Source organism: Lytechinus pictus, chromosome 10 (assembly GCF_037042905.1).
Source record: "Lytechinus pictus isolate F3 Inbred chromosome 10, Lp3.0, whole genome shotgun sequence".
NCBI classification, from domain to species: Eukaryota; Metazoa; Echinodermata; class Echinoidea; order Temnopleuroida; family Toxopneustidae; genus Lytechinus; species Lytechinus pictus.
The window spans coordinates 3,226,692-3,243,687 of record NC_087254.1 but is presented as its reverse complement, the minus strand read 5'-3'; the positions used below and the strand labels follow the sequence as shown (position 1 = coordinate 3,243,687).

The window sequence follows — 16,996 nt, the reverse complement described above, 5'->3', positions numbered from 1 at the left end:
AATTGTACTCAGGAACAAATACACACACATGCTTCCACACCCACACCTGTATATATAGAAATTAATATACTTGCAAGGTATAGTAGACATGCCCAATACAAAAACATTGATGCTGATCCTATAATCATGACAAATACCAAATTCAATGAACCCGTAAGAAAAGAAGAGTTTAGAAGTTGGAAATCCTGTAATCATGCTGAAGTTAAATTTCTTGAAATAGATATATTAAAATGTTTTATAACAGATCAAATAATCAATTAAATGATTTAAATATGATTTACGCAGTGTAGTTTATCAATCAGATATAAGTATCAGTACATTGTTATTATCCTTGTAGCAAAATTATATCTTTTATTCAGCTCCATCAGAACTGCAATCATGGCAGTTAACAAAAGAACAATAATTTTGTAACAAATGCAAAGGGTCTGTATTACTGGATCACTTACTAGTTTTTTTGGTCATTACCGATTTATTTATTTATTTGGCAACAATACATTTTCCCCAAGTCGACCATCAAAGTGATAACTGAAAACCACAGCTTTTATCCAATCCTTGCCTTGGAAGATTTTTTGACGAACGATACTGAATACAGAAAATACAGGAAATGATAAAAACATGGGGCTAAACACAGTTTAGCTCCATGGTTAAAACATGGGCAAAACAAGAAGGTTTCCAACCCAGTCACTGCCCAATGCAGAACAAATTTTCACAGTGTGTCCTATGGTTAAAAAGTGCTAGAGATGCCTGTTGAAGGTAAACCAGCATGGAGACAGTTGCAGAAGTCCAGTCTAGAGGTTATCCGGTCATGGATGATATTTTCTGCACCACCTCATGTAAGACAATGTCTGATCTCAGCAATTCTGTGGAGCAGGTAATATGCAGATTGGCAGACATGTAATGTGTGTTTCTTCATGCTCACTGTTCTATCAAAGACTACGCCAAGAGATCTAGCCTTGCATACTGGAGATATATAGCTTCCTCACCTATTAAGACTGGAGTTGTAGTCATAATAATTACGCTTGTGGAGATGACAGAACAAGATACTTTTTATTGTTAAGCTCCAGGAAGTTGACCTTCATCCAACATCGAATCCTCAATGGCAGCACCAACAACAGCAGCTGCACGAACCTCTGTAATCATGTATCATGTAATCTGTATCTTTACCTTTTGAATTAAAAGTGAGGTATACAGCTGGATGTCATCAGCATAGAAGTGTATACCAAGACCATGTTGCCACATTACAGAGCCAAGAGGAGTGAAGTACAGTTTGAAGAACAAGGGACAAGGACAGACTCCCAAGGAACTCCATATCAAAGGGTAGTCACAGGAGACTGCATGCCAGTGATGAATACAGCTTCATACAGCTCTGTTGGCAAGGTAAGAGGAAACCTGCCATTGGAGTGCAGAATCATCAATTCCAAAACAGAATGTCAGTCTCCCAAGAAGAATGACATGTTCACTGGTATCAAAACCGGTTGACAAGTCAAACATAACTTAGGCAACTGCTTTCCTCATAGAAAGAGAAATCCTGGCTCTACAATCGAAGAAATTCTCGACCTAGACTTTGATGGTGATATCTCAGACTCGCATGCAGCCTATCAGAGCTGGGTAAGCTATTGGATGCTGTTGGGTTTGGATTAATAATCACCTACAGGAACGCCAAACATGCCAGGAACCCACCATCCTCTGGAAATTTGAAATAGTCTATCTTATGAAGATATGAAGATGTGTGAATATAGAAGTTCGATAAATGGCCTAGAAGACATTTCACAATTCACAATTCACTGCGGTATTGAAAAGGTCTGGTTAGACAGCAGAATCTCTCTCAAGACAAAAGTTTATGTTTTCTCTATGGATCTGTGACACGAGAATCGGACATATCTCAAGAACACAAACACGATGACTTCGATACGAACTGCCTCCGCAGAATACTTGTACTAAATTGGTTTGATTTCAACAATTAGAGATGACTTTTATAATATGAGGCTGCCCTATCAAGCCATCCAATGGAACACCAAATCGATGATAACTGACATTGATCTTTCAACACCCCGAAGGTAAAGGTGTATATCAAGCTGGGGAAAGCTGGATGCCTCTAAGTTGGATGAAGCGGCAATCCTTGATAGGACAGGTGCAGAACTGCATTGGAAAAGATATATTATGGAGATGCACATGTAATCCGTTAATGAAGTCCAATGATAAAAAATTATTAAAAGGATATGCAGTGACTTATTCGTTGTGGAACTTTAGAACATCACAGTCTGGTTTTTAAAACACGGAAAACGGTCTAATTGATAGGCAAAATGAGAAATTAGATGGATTATATGTGGGTTCAGTTCTGAGAATTTTTTTTTCAAAATTGGGACAATTTGACAAGCGTAATGGAGAAAAACACAGGACATCTCATTTTCAGCAGACTGTTTTCACTTCATTTTGCTGAAGAAAAACACACTAAATATATATACATGTATGTGTGATCAGATTCTGTTGGTCGGGAAAATAACTACTCCAAAGGATATTAAATGCAACTGATTGACTATTAGGAGTTGAGGATTACAGTACTGTTATGATTCAAAGTTAATAATTCATCATCTAAAATTGTAAATATGAATGAATTGATTGATATCATAATTCAAGATACCATTTTATAATAAAAATATAAGCAATTAATAGTGACATTCGCTTGAATACAGATAGGTTCATGAAATTCGTTGGATCTCCACCAGTGTGCTTTTAAATGGGAAGGCCCTCCGTACAGGAGTTTACCTTTGTATGCAGATGTGGGTGTGGGTGCATCTATTTATGCCCATGGATATATGCGAATAAAAAAGTGATTACATAATTGAATTATTGAAGCTAATTATTTTCTGCCATTGATAATCAATAATTTGACAGATCCCATAACAAAACATGTACAAAACAAAAGGTACAAAATACAAAGAAATACATAAGAAATTCAAAGACAATAAAATACATTATCATTCACTGTGATATTATATTTTAAGGGCCGTACAATTATTGACAATGATGTAAATGCTATTTGTACCAAAAAAATAAACATTTGAGCTGAAATTATCAAATTATAGCATAATGAACCAAAATAATTAATTAGCCGCAAACAAAAATAACAAGTTGTCCCGAAAGGTACACGTATGCAGGATTTTGCAGTATTCATGTCTGTGAAAGCGAATATAATTAAAGAACATTGTCGAAATAATATTCTGAATTGTCAATTTGGCAGCCATTTTGTTTATGCAAATTAGGTGGTCAAAACATGATAAATTAGCTTGGGAACCGATCTTATCAGATTCAGCATATTTGAATTGTGTGAAATAGTCCGGTTTCCAACTTTTACCCCAAAATGCTTCTTAAATTTTATATAGGCCTCTTTTTCCAGAATGGGTCTAGTCTATTTATAGTTTTTTGCGCTTGCGCCAAGCAAGGCGCCTGGAAATTTATCTGTGATTGGCTAGCTGTAATGGTCCAATGAAAATGTACCGGTATTTCCTTCACCAACTCCGAGTGGAAAATATGTTTAATTATTGCAATTACCATGATTACGTGTAACATATAGGCCAACTTACTCACTTGTGGTTTCCAAATGTCAGTATTTATTTTCAGCATAACTTCGAATTCTGCTGTATTGTCTGGGCCAAATTTATCGCACTTGTGTCGTGATGTCTCATATCTGTTCATTTTGATTTATTTTTTTACATTGGTTGGCCTTGGGATATATACCATAGTATAGGTGTAACACCTCTCATTTTGTTATCATGATAGAAGTATAAAGCCTTCATTAAAATAAGATTCATAGCTGTTTCATTCATTCAGAATCCAAGTTCAGATTCATCATGTTTATTGGGTGCAATATATCGTAATGATTAATGAAATATAACTTGTAAGAGAAAGAGAGAGAGGGGGAAAGCGAGAGAGAGGGAGAGACCAAAATAAATAATGGAGGCATGATCGAGAGTCAGAAGAAGAGAAAAGGAGCCTAGCCTGGGGGTCCAACTCGCCGGCTATGTTTTTGAATTTATCCAAGTTAGGAAGACAACAAGATAGACCTGGAAACTTGATTACAGGAACAACTGTATTTTTCCAGTAGATGCGGTATAAAGCAGCTGAATACCTCGCTAATTTGCAAGTCACGGCAAACTTTACCAGCTTGCATCATTCCAGCTGGGCAATCTCCAAGGCGCGCCGCAAATGGGGGCTTATAATATAGGTACCATCCCCGCCCCCCGCCCCCCCCCCCAAAAAAAAAAAAAGATTCGCCACCAAGAAAAAAAAAAGAAAATTAAATGAAAGAAAAAGGGAAATAGGCGCGTAGACAGTGGGCGGTGGGGGCAGCCCCCCTAAAGAAAAAAGGTCCGTTAAAAGAAAAAAGGGGGGAAAAGGGAGAAAAAGAAAAGGCGAAGGGAGAAGAGGAAAGAAGATTACAGCTTATACTGATTTTATTTCTCATTTTGGGGTGGGGACAACTCGGACCACAGGCCGAGTCTCTTTGTATACTATAAAAGGATGCACTTTATTTGAACGAAATTACATTTTTTTTTATAATTCACAGAGGATTCTGTGCTTCGTGTGCATGGGAAAGGAAAAAAAAAAATTTTGAGCTCTTTTTTCTTTTTAGTCGAGTGTAATAATCTACGAAAAATCAAATGAATTGGAGCAGCTTAAGGTTTCAGGGAAATTCAGAAAATTCAGAGCTTCAACTCTATTAGCGGGAAAGGATTATCTTCTCCCCCACTGTTTAACAGTGCCCCACATACCCGTCGCGAGTTAAAGATAATTAATGTGGTTAATTTGGGGGGGGGGTTGCTATCAAATCTCATCTGACAAAGGATGGCATTTTCGACCACTCAATTAATGCCCTTTTTTCTTTCTCAATTTTTTTTAATGTTGATGCTTCCGCGCTTTGCGCGGGAAAAGGGGCTATTTCATATTCCTCGATCTTTTCCCATTTTTGGATGCTCATATTTCTTTCGGAAACAAGTAGGCATATTTTTTAATCACAGCAAAGCAAATTGAATTTGAGCTGATAAGGGTACTAGAGACACAATCAAACTCTTCTTTTATTTGAATTTGATGAGACATCGACCCCCCCCCCCCCCTCCCTGCGCCCTCTCCCTATACAGTGCGTCCCCAAAAAAACTATACACTTTTGAAATGGCTGCCAAATAAAAAATATAGCATTTTTGGGGAAAACACTTACATATATAGAAAGCCAATAAAGTCAACTTTCAAATGACACCAAAAAGTTGGAAAAATGTTCATGCTTGAGCGAGCACTGCCCACTGAAACAAAGGGTATGAAAATTCAATATAGCAGCAGTGCTGACTTTGAAAAACAACCTTTTAATAATTATTCACAAAAACCACCATTCATATGATACAATACTACGTTCATTGACATTTGACCTTGATAATGTGACCTAAAACTTGTCAGTGATACTTGATTACCCCTATATCCACATTCTATGCACTATATCTATAAACTTTGAAAGTTATGACAGCAATCTAATAATTACCTCTAAAATATGGCCAAAGTTCAATGACCTTAAATGACCTTTGACTTTGGTCATGTGACCTGAAACTCGCATGAGATGTTCAGTGATACTTGACGACTCTTATGTCCAAGTTTTATGAACTAGACCAATATATTACAGAGTTAGGATGGTAATTCAACAAATACCCCCAACATGGCCAATATCCATTGACCTTTGACCTTGGTCATGTGACCTGAAACTCGCACAAGATGTTCAGTGATACTTGGTTACTCTTATGTCCACGTTTTATGATCTAGACCAATACACTTACAGAGATATGATGGTAATTCAACAAAATAAAACCAACATGGCCAAAGTTCATTGACCTTACATGACCTTTGACCTTGATCATGTGACCTGAAACTCGCACAGGATGTTCAGTGATACTTGATTACTCTTATGTCCACGTTTAATGAGTCAGATCCATAAACTTTCAAAGTTATGATGGTAATTCAACAGAATCCCCCATTATGGCGAAAGTTCATTGACCTTTTACCTTGGTCATGTGACCTGAAATGCGCACAGGATGTTCAGTGATACTTGATTACTCTTATGTCCAAGTTTTATGAACTAGACCAATATACATTCAAAGTTATGATGGTAATTCAACAGATACCCCCAATTTGGCCAAAGTTCATTGACCCTAAATGACCTTTGACCATGGTCATGTGACGTGAAACTCATGCAGGATGTTCAGTAATACTTGATTAACCTTATGTCTAAGTTTCATGAATTAGGTCCATATATTTTGTAAGTTATGATGACATTTCAAAAACTTAACCTTAGGTTAAGATTTGGTGTTGACGCCGCCGCCGCCGTCGGAAAAACGGCGCCTATAGTCTCACTCTGCTATGCAGGTGAGACAAAAATTAGATTAGATTATAATTTTTTTTATTTTTTACTTTTGCTCAATCCGCTATAATAATCTGCATGGTCGTCACGATTGTGCACTTACCACCCCTCCGTACGCGGTTGGGAAGGAGTAAAAAGTATATTATACTCCCGGGGGGGGGGGCACTCAGTATATAATGCATAGTGGGTATGTGCCGCGGAGGCATGGGCGGAAATCCCAGGGGGGACAGGGGGGACGTGTCCCCCCTACTCAAAATAGTAGGGGGGACACAATATCAAATGTCCCCCCTACTATTTTTTGTCTTTTATGACGGTAAGAAATGCATCATTCTAAATCGAAATAAAACATGTATTTTGGGACGAGTTGGGACGAGATGACCGTACTTTTGGGATGATAACCTTTTTTTTGCTTGTCAAATTCCCCCCCCCCCCCCTATTGGCGGAGCAAAAAAAAAGGGAAAGAAAGAAGGAAGGAAAAAGGAGGAAAAGAAGAGAAAGACGACGAGTGCATAAAATAAGATGAGGGGAAGACTTGGAAAATAAAAAGAATCTTTTGTGCCACTATATACAATTTTCGCTCGTGCTTCGCGCTCGCATTGCCTGTTAGGTGATTTACATATCTTGTTCAATATGGGGCTCAAATATCAAGTTTGTAAGTCAATATACAAAACATATTTCACCTCGGAAATCGAACTTTCATTATTTTGTGTGATTTACAAATTGATTTTTAAAAAGTGCTCTGTAAAAATGTCAGTTTAATGGTTTGAATAATTTTATCAACATTTGCTGCTTGCGCTGCGCACTCGCAAATTTTGATTTATCAGGTACCTATTATTTTCGTGTATTCCATAAAGTTTTCAAAATATCCCTTTTCAGGTCTGATTGTCAAGACGTATCAGCTAGCGCTGCACGCTGGCATTTTGATTGGCGAGTTATGTATGTTTCAATATTGATTATGCAACAAACTACTTAAAATCCCCTTTACATGACAGTTTATCAAAAATTTTAGCTCGCGATTTGCGCTCGCATTAATGGTTAAAAATATATTAACTGATGCATCCTATTCATAATTACAAAAGTTAAATGTCCAGTTTTTATGCCATAATATCACCAGATTTCGCGCCCTCATTAGGCATTAATAAATATGATATTAATTCAATAGTTAAATTGTCCCTTTTGTTTCATCTCGCGCTTAGCAAGAGGAATAGGAAGATAGTCATCATTTTCATTACATGTCATAAAGATGTCCCTGTCCTATGTCAAAACTCAATGTAATAATAATGAAAATTTTAGCTCTTTTTTTTAAGTGCGATCCATATCCATCTTACAATTTTCCTACAAAATGCTTGAAATATAAAGCTGTAATTGACTCTTTTTTCAGATCGGAATATCAAAGTTTCATGATTTTCATGATTAAAGATGTATTTAGAATGCCTAGATTCTAGGTCTAAATATGAAACACGCGCGCGCATGTTTATTCAAATACTCAACTTGTTCTCTATTTAAATCATTATCCAGTTTCAGATCACAATATCAAAAATTTTCTGCTAGCGCTTTGTGGTCGCATTATTTATGTAGGAAGACCCCCTATAACTCATCCTTTTCATGATTTACAAAACATTGATTTTGATTGATTTATTTTATTTAAACACGGTAAAAAGCCCTCGATCAGCCTATGGCTGTTTACAAAACATAAACAGAGTGGCCCATTTTTAGGTCTAAATCTCGATTTTTTTTTCTGCTCGCGCTTCGCACTCGCATCAATTGTTGAATTATATAGCTACCCTGTTCACGATTACAAAAATTGATTAAAATTTTCCATTCTTTCTTTAGAAATTTTCAAAGTTTTTCAGCTCGCGCTTCGCGCTCGCATTTTTTGATTGTTGAAATATGTAACGCCTTCATGGCTAAGTGCAAGCAGTCCTTAACAGGTACCAGTTCAAATCGTATATAAAAATTTTCTGCTCGCGCTTTGCGCTCGCATTATTAATACTCATCCTTTTCATGATTTACAAAACATGAATAGAGTGTCTCGTTCAGTATATATTATAGGACTAAATCTCGAAATTTTCCGCTCGCGCTGCGCGCTCCCATCAATTGTCTACTTATATACCTATTCTGCTTGAGTTACAAAAATCGCTTAGAATTTATATTCTTTAGGTGAAAATGTAAAAAAAAAATCAGCTCGCGCTTCGCGCTCGCATTATTTGATTGTTAAATGCTAACTGCACGCAGTCTTTAACAGGTATCTTTTCCATCAGTTCATTTCTGCTCGCGCTTTGAGTTCGTAGTAATTTTTTCAGGATAACAAACATTGCCCACAATGTTCAAATTTTAGGAAAAATACATAAAATTTCCAAAAAATTAGCTTGCGCTCGCATCATATAAATAAGGATTATATATGAATTTATAAGAATAAAGCTAAGAAGTGACTAATGAGGACTACCCCTTCAAAGAAACAAACAAATCATCTTCGAGCTGCCGATCGGGGAAAATATGGCTGAAACAAATTTCCGCCCCCCTCCTATTGGCGAAGGCTGGATCCGCCCCTGTGTCCCCCCTACCTTTTGGGAGAGATTTCCGCCCCTGCGCGGAGGGGACCCCCGTTTTTACACTCAAATTTCCGTTCCGAGGCATAGCATTTTTGTCTTATTGAGAAAAAGCTACAAAGAAAGCCGCTCCAAAGCATAGCATTTTCTTCTTCTCGAGAAAAAAGAAGAAAAAAATCCGCTCCAGGGCTTCGCATATTTTCCGTTACGCCGTTCCGGTCGCAATTTTGGTGAAAAGCGGCCGCAGCTCGCTGTCCGACCATCGCCTCTGCGCTAGCGCACCCGTCATTCGTGCCGCCGGAAGGGATGCATACGCACTCGCACGCAGGCGACCCGTTCCAAGGACCCCCGTTTTCACAAACATTTGTAGTTCCGAAGCCCGTTCCGAGGACTCTCCTTTTTAAAATGAGCCCGCTCCAAGGCCCCCGTTTTTTGTCTCGCCCGCGGCACACCCCTACCACTTTTTTGGTCGAGTGCCCCCCCCCCCCGGATTATACTATTTTCTGAGTGTTGTGTCAAAATCTATCCAAAAATTAGATTAGATTAGGTTATGATTTATTTTTACTTTTGCTCAATCCGCTATAATAATATGCATGGTTGTCACCCTCAAAATGTTTTGTTCATAACGCCACTGATTCTAGAATTATGTTTAATTTCATCTTAAACATTATACCAAACTTTCATAACGTGAGACACATATTTAAGTAGGCCTATAGGCCCTTTACACAAAATTATATACCCCCCGTCTTTCTCTCTCCCTCTCCATTTGTTTATCATTATCATTATAATATGGGCGACCCTCCCTTCTCTTACTTCTGTCGACTCCTACTCCCCGGCTTATTATATTCACTCGCGTTCGTAATCACTCGCGTCGCGTTGGTAATCACACGCGTTTTTTTATTTTTGACGATTTTTTTTTTCATTTCGGTGCGATTTTTTTTCTAACGGTGTCTTCACTGGGACAAACACGCTGGGAAAATAAAATGAAATTGAAATTCGAGTTTCATTTTAAGCCGGCAAGTGCCTTAAATAAGATGTACTCGACTACTGTTTTAACATAACAAACAAGCAAATCAGCCATGTGGCTCAACTAACTTAGAATAGATCCGGACTTCTACGGTGTCTTATACGAGGACTCCGAGTCGGAACTTGCCATATCTGCCACATCGATATTACATCGTATCATTCCCATATGCGGACATGCCTGCATGCAATGGCCCCAAGGCGGCCGGACCCGGCCGCGGTCGGACACGACGTGCATCGGTAGCATGGAGCAAGCTAACGTGAGTCGAGCTGAGTTAGATCCCACGTTACATATGAGGCGCCGATTGTACCAATATTATATAGAACAATTATTTGTTACATAATCATTATTCATTAAATAATAACTATTATTTATATATAATTTACATTCTATTTGTAAATAATTACTATTATATAAAATAAAATTTATAATTATCTATATATAATTCCAAGTAATACTTCATTATTTGTAAATAATAATAGTTCGACATTCTATTATTTATAAATAATGATTATTTGTTTTTCATTATTTATAAATACTGATTATTTGTTTTTCATTATTTATAAATAATGATTATTTGTTTTTCATTATTTATAAATAATGATTATTTGTTTTTCATTATTTATAAATACTGATTGTTTGTTTTTCATTATTTAGAAATAATGATTATTTCTTTTTAATTATTTGTAAATAATGATTTTTTTTTTCATTATTTATGAATAATGATAATTTGTTTTTCATTATTAATAAATAATGATTATTTGTTTTTCATTATTTATAAATAATGATTATTTTTTTTTCATTATTTATAAATAATGGTTATTTGTATATAGATAACGATTATTTGTATATAATGGCAAACTGTAAAAAAAATCGTTTATAAATAATGATTATTTATAAATAATGGGATATTCAAACAAAAATTTTATTTATAAATAATGAAACACGATGAATTTTCATTATTTATAAATAATGGGAAACTCAACAAATTATTTATAAATAAAGAAATGTGCACTGGCGTTGTTAATAGATAATTATCATTTACAAATAATAGAAAACTCGACAAACTTATTTATAAATAATAAAAAACGAATTGCAATTATTAATAAATAATGAAGTATGCAGTGTCATTATTTATAAATAATGAAACACAAAAATTATTATTTATAGATAATGAAAAACAAATAATCATTATTTATAAATAATGGAATGTCGAACTATTATTATTTACAAGTAATGAAGTATTACTTGGAATTATATATAAATAATTAGAAATGTTATTTTATATAATAGTAATTATTTACAAATAGAATGTAAATTATATATAAATAATAGTTATTACTTGATGAATAATGATTACATAACAAATAATTGTTCTATATAATATTGGTACAATCGGCGCCTCATATATAACGTGGGATCTAACTAAGCTCGACTCACGTTAGCTTGCTCCATGCTACCGATGCACGTCGTGTCCGACCGCGGCCGGGTCCGGTCGCCTTGGGGCCATTGCATGCAGGCATGTCCGCATATGGGAATGATACGATGTAATATCGATGTGGCAGATATGGCAAGTTCCGACTCGGAGTCCTCGTATAAGACACAGTAGAAGTCCGGATCTATTCTAAGTTAGTTGAGCCACATGGCTGATTTGCTTGTTTGTTATGTTAAAACAGTAGTCGAGTACATTTTATTTTAAGGCACTTAATTGCCGGCTTAAAACGAAACTCGAGTTTCAATTTCATTTTATTTTCCCTGCATGTCTGTCCCATTGAAGACACCGTTAAAAAAAAATCGCACCGAAATAAAAAAAATCGCCAACAATTCAAAACGCGAGTGATTACGAACCCGCACGCGACGCGAGTGATTATAAACTGCCTACTCCCCCCCCCCCCCCCGAAAAAATATATACTCTTGCAACTGTTAAGTCAAAACACACAAAAAATATTTCCCTAACAAGAAAGGGCGTAATTATTTTGGTTGCTTCTTCTTTTTATTTTAAACTAAAGTGTTTCTTTTTTGTGCAGTATGGGCCTAAACGGGGCCTAAACTAATGTGTTCCAATCTCACTAACATCAGTGCAAACAAAATTGAATAAAAAGTATTCGTTGGGACATGCACGAGTGAGCAAGTATTGGATATTAAATGCTAATTTCAGCTTATCACAAGAGCCAATCGTATTTTATTATATGAAGCTAAGTTTATTCAAATTTTTTCCTCCAAGAACTAGACAAATTAAATTGACAACTGATTTAGTGCATTAGATATTTATTGCTGCAACTTACTTCATTATAAGGGAGACATATTATTCGCACAAGTATGAAATAATGAAAAAATTATGATTTTATGTAATAACATAAGAAAACGGAAAGTGGAGATCTGACATCATCAGCCCACCTAATGAATATTCATGACGACTGTTTTCACAACATATTGCTAATAAATTTTAAACTTTAATAACTTTATTATTTGTTATCCGATTTTGATGAAATTTTCGGCATTTTGCTCAGTGAATTCTACTCTATGTATTAAGCTATACATACTTTCAGCCCGGACCATCCCTTTAATAGTGGTGGAAAACGTCTCCCCTCAGCCCCTTCCAACATTTTACACCCTTTTCGCCTTATGTGTTTTTTAGAGTGTATTTTGATAAAACTTTTTTTTCTTTTAAAAGGGTTTGCCAGTTTAATTAAGGAGTAAATTACTTTTTGAACTATGTTTAGTCGCAGATCATTTTTTTTATTTTATGACAAATTAACTTCCCATCATCCACAATACAAGCAAGGTAGCAATAATAATGATTCACAAGTTGATGACAAGAGTATATTACTTTATTCACGAAATATACATCAGAAATTCAAACGACAGTTGGATTAGCTATTAAGATTGTTTTTGACAATTTTACTAACACCATGGGCAATGTTATTGTAAAGGGAAAAATAATTAGGCTCAAACCTAATATTGATGACGGCATGCATACTTGATAGGGTCAATCGCTTTGGCATAGGCCTGTATTCAATGAACTATGATTTTTAGTTAATACACATATTACCCGAAACACAATGCACTCAAATTGCCACTCCGACCCACTCACCCCCCCCCCCCCCCCCCCAACCAAAAAAAAAGATAATGGGATACCAAAGATGTAGAACCCAAAATGTGACATCATTTCATGTTAGTGGTAAACCAATTGTCCATTTAGAGAAGAAAATGTGACAATTTTGGAATATACAATAGAAAGATGTAAAAAATATAATACGCCCCCTAACCCGCGTCAGGAGAAATATGAATGGAGTGATTACCTTTTTTAGGCCATACTTTTTTCACATTTTTTTCAGTGCCCCCCCCCCCCCCCCCGCTCAAGTAGACGTGAATCTTCCCTTCCCTAATTGTATATGTATATATAGTTGATAATTTTCTCTGATCTATATGCGTATTAAACAGACACAATGATCCATCATTCTTTTTTACAACAAAATGCAAAATGATATAGATGTCTATTTCATATTTCCTTATATTTGGTTAATGATTAGATTCAATATAATATAGTAAATCTGCGAACAATAAGAGATTGGTATAAGGGGTGCCAAATCAGACTAGTAAAAGTCATCGATTGCCATGGTAACAACATCCGAGAACCTGAAATACCACAATTGCTCGTACAATGTTCCCCATACCACACAAGCACACGTGTAGTCTTATGCATGGGCTTCACAACAACAGATACGTGAAGGCATATTAGCTACAGATTTTAGGCTATTTCAAATGCTAAATAGGCTAAGATTCTCCAATGAAAATTATTACTCCTAAGTCCTTCAAACTTTGGAGTTTCTTCCAGGTAGGTATTTCTCGAAAGGTGTTTCTTTCTGTTTCTTATCCAGAGGACGTCCTTTCTTCCCGTGGAGTTTCATTTTACGTTCCTTGGCAGGTTTGTGCTGTAAATTGAACCAAAAAAAAAGAGATAGATTGAAGAGATGCTAAAAATGTGATGACCCCCCCCCCCCCGCGCAAAAGAAGATAAACCTCTACCAAGTGAAAATCAGTCTGACCTAAGATTAATCATTAATCTTTGTAGTTTCCAATGTATGATGATACATGTATCTTCAAAACATTTGTCACATAAAATCATGCATTGATTACTCATGGAACAGCATGTGGTCCCCCTTACAAAACCTATGACCCTGTAACATAATTAACATAAATTAATAATGTCACATAATACTGGAGCCAACCGGTCAATTCCTTTACATATTGTACCGATGTTGTTATGATTACGGTATGCAAAGAATATATTTTCAAAGTTAAAAAACGACACCATTTTGAAAGTCACAACATAGTCCTTTTCCTTGTTGAAGAGTGATTTTTCCCAAATGTTGCTTTTGTTTTCCTACACTCTAATATAACACATGTAGCACACAAACAAACACAACTATATACGTGTATTCCGAACCACGACCCAAACCAAACAACCTGTATGAGGCTTACCTTTTTATTTAGTGACATCTTGTTTGCTTTTAGCTCCGGTGTCATAACGATCTCTGACCAAACCTCTGTCCTCTGGTCTCCAAGAGCGATATCGATAACCTCCTCTTCCAAATCGATATCTGTAACTGTAATCATAAACGTTCATAATAACAAGAAAGTTCTTCAAATAATTACTTGGGTAAGACAAGTCCGTGAGAATAAGATTTCGTGATTTTTTTTTTGGGGGGGGGTCCTCTAAAAAATTCAAGGGGGTACCGCCAATGCTCATCACAACACATTGAGAAAGATTTTATAATTCCTGAAGATATTACCATTTTTTTTAAATCAAAATATCGGCAGTGGCTATGGAAAATGAGGCACGACGTTCTGGGAGCCACATTGAGGGGCGCAAGAAAGGACAGAAGTGTTGAGGGAAAAGGAAAAGAAAAGCAGAGACAGTACTAAGCCTAAACTTAAAGCGATTGGAAGTAACTAAAGCAGCAGCAGCAGATGACGATGATGATGATGATGATGATGATGATATCATGATGATGATGATGATCATGATAATCATGATGATGAAGAAGATTGGGATGATGATGCCGATGATGATGATGATGATGATGATGGTGGTAGTGATGCTGATGAAGATGAGGATGATGATGCTGCTGCTGCTGCTGATGATGATGGTGATGAGGATGATGATGTTGATATTGATGATGGTGATGATGATGATGATGATGGTAATGATGATGATGATGATTACAACGACGATGATGGAATGATGATAATGGGCATGACGACGATTAGGACAATAGTAATATCGAGGATGAGGATTAGTAGGAGGAAGAGAGGATAAAGTGATGGGATTGAGTTACGTGAAGTTAATAATTATTAATGTAACACAATAAGAAAATAAAGAGAGTTCGAGTCCTAATACCTTTCGCTTACGATTTCCACTAAATTTTATCGAGAAACATATAAACAAATTTAATAAAATCCACCCATCCTACCTACGAATTTATGCCAAGCGATCACTGTTCCCACTTCTCTTCTGTCTCATAATTCTCGTTTTCGAGGAATACGTTATCTTGTCAAAAAATACTTTTATTTTAAAAGATAGAACTATGAGATCTTTAGTCTTAAAACTTAAAAAAACAAATCAGTCAGTAATGTTTGCAAGTACTCTTTTAAAAATCATGCAACGACATTTAATTTCAACCAATATCTTACTGTCTTTCCGTTTGAAATCCGTGTAGGGATTCGATTTAATTCTGATGACCTCATCCTTCTTGGTCTTCAGTGATGATGTTGACACAATGTAATAGATAACCGCAAACAGCATCAAGTATGAAGATACAGCCATGATGAAATAACTTAAAAACCTTCCCAAGTCGAGTAACACCAGTCGCGATTTAAAAAGACAGCGAACATGCAAGCTATTTTAACTAACATTCCAGGAAAAAATGGTGATCGGCCTAAAAACTGGACAATCATGAGCCTCACTCCGGTTTACAAACAATGAAAATAGCCAAGCTTCTTAACAAAGGTCGTCGTACCCAAAGTTTACCTGATACAACATGGAATGTATGCGAATTGAACTGCAATATATTTCAGTCAATGGCGTAATGAGTCAAAATCTTGGTGGGGGATAATATTAGGTACTGGATGAAGTTGATGAATAGGGGCCCGTTTCTCAACACCGTCATAAGTCTAACTTCTTGACTAAATCGGAGATAGTGAGCTACTTGTCCGCTAACCGTTTCACGAAGCCCTCTTTACCAAGATCGGGTACAACAACCTCACTAAATATTTATGACACCTCCGAAGCTGTCATAACTTTTTTCTTAATGACGTAGTGGCATCACGTGGGTAGACTATGACATGCAAAAGTGCCTAGATATTTGAAAATAATGATCTTACGTAATCAATCATAGAGGTTGAAATTACATCACAAAACAAGTGGGATAATGCATTAAATGATAATTCTAATACAAAGAAACTATGAAAACTGTTAGTAAAACGCCACAAAACCATTCAGTTTGAAATAGTGAAATGATTTAATCGATAAAGATTATACCACTTCAGGCCATCCATAACTTGACTCGTATTTGTCGTTTTCAGACCCCTATTAACATTTGGATAAATTCTATCTCTAATTTATGCATAGAATTTGTCAAATTGCATGTTTCGGTATCAAAGATTTTTAAAAAAATATTAAACTATAGTTTGATGATGTATGGAACCGTAGAAGGGCGTATAATTATCATCATTTTACAAAGAAAACCGTTATGGTTTACTTTCGTAAACTATTAAAATTCGATGTTCCGGGGGTACCCATCTCAACGTCCACATGTGATTTTCTAGTCATGGAATGAATTATTAATAATTTAATTTTCTCAGCAACTGAATGCTCCAATCTTCATGGTCTAAGTATGTATGATGCATAATTTACATGTGCTGTTATTTTGAAAAGATGTATTTCCCAATTCATCACAATATTTGCAATTTTGTCATAATTTTTCTTTTTGAAAATTAGGCTATTTTGTGACTAAGGCT

The 16,996-nt window shown here is 35.9% G+C and overlaps 1 protein-coding gene across 1 annotated transcript; it reads right to left on the bottom strand.

Moving 5' to 3' along the window:
• Positions 1-12,153: 12,153 nt before the first annotated feature.
• On the bottom strand, positions 12,154-16,017 carry LOC129269745 (uncharacterized). The gene is made up of 3 exons (XM_054907240.2): positions 15,671-16,017; positions 14,459-14,583; positions 12,154-13,908 (listed from the first exon to the last, which is right to left on the bottom strand). The coding sequence occupies exons 1-3, from the start codon at positions 15,801-15,803 to the stop codon at positions 13,789-13,791; spliced, it is 378 nt and encodes a 125-aa protein (XP_054763215.2). The 5' UTR covers positions 15,804-16,017; the 3' UTR covers positions 12,154-13,788.
• Positions 16,018-16,996: the final 979 nt, after the last annotated feature.

Excerpts from the sequence above, each read along its gene's own strand:
- LOC129269745 (XM_054907240.2), bottom strand. The coding sequence starts at position 15,803 with ATGGCTGTATCTTCATACTTGATGCTGTTTGCGGTTATCTATTACATT. Across the intron at positions 14,584-15,670 it reads GGATTTCAAACGGAAAGACA|TTACAGATATCGATTTGGAA; the intron begins GTAAGATATTGG and ends TTATGATTACAG. Across the intron at positions 13,909-14,458 it reads AGATGTCACTAAATAAAAAG|CACAAACCTGCCAAGGAACG; the intron begins GTAAGCCTCATA and ends TTCAATTTACAG.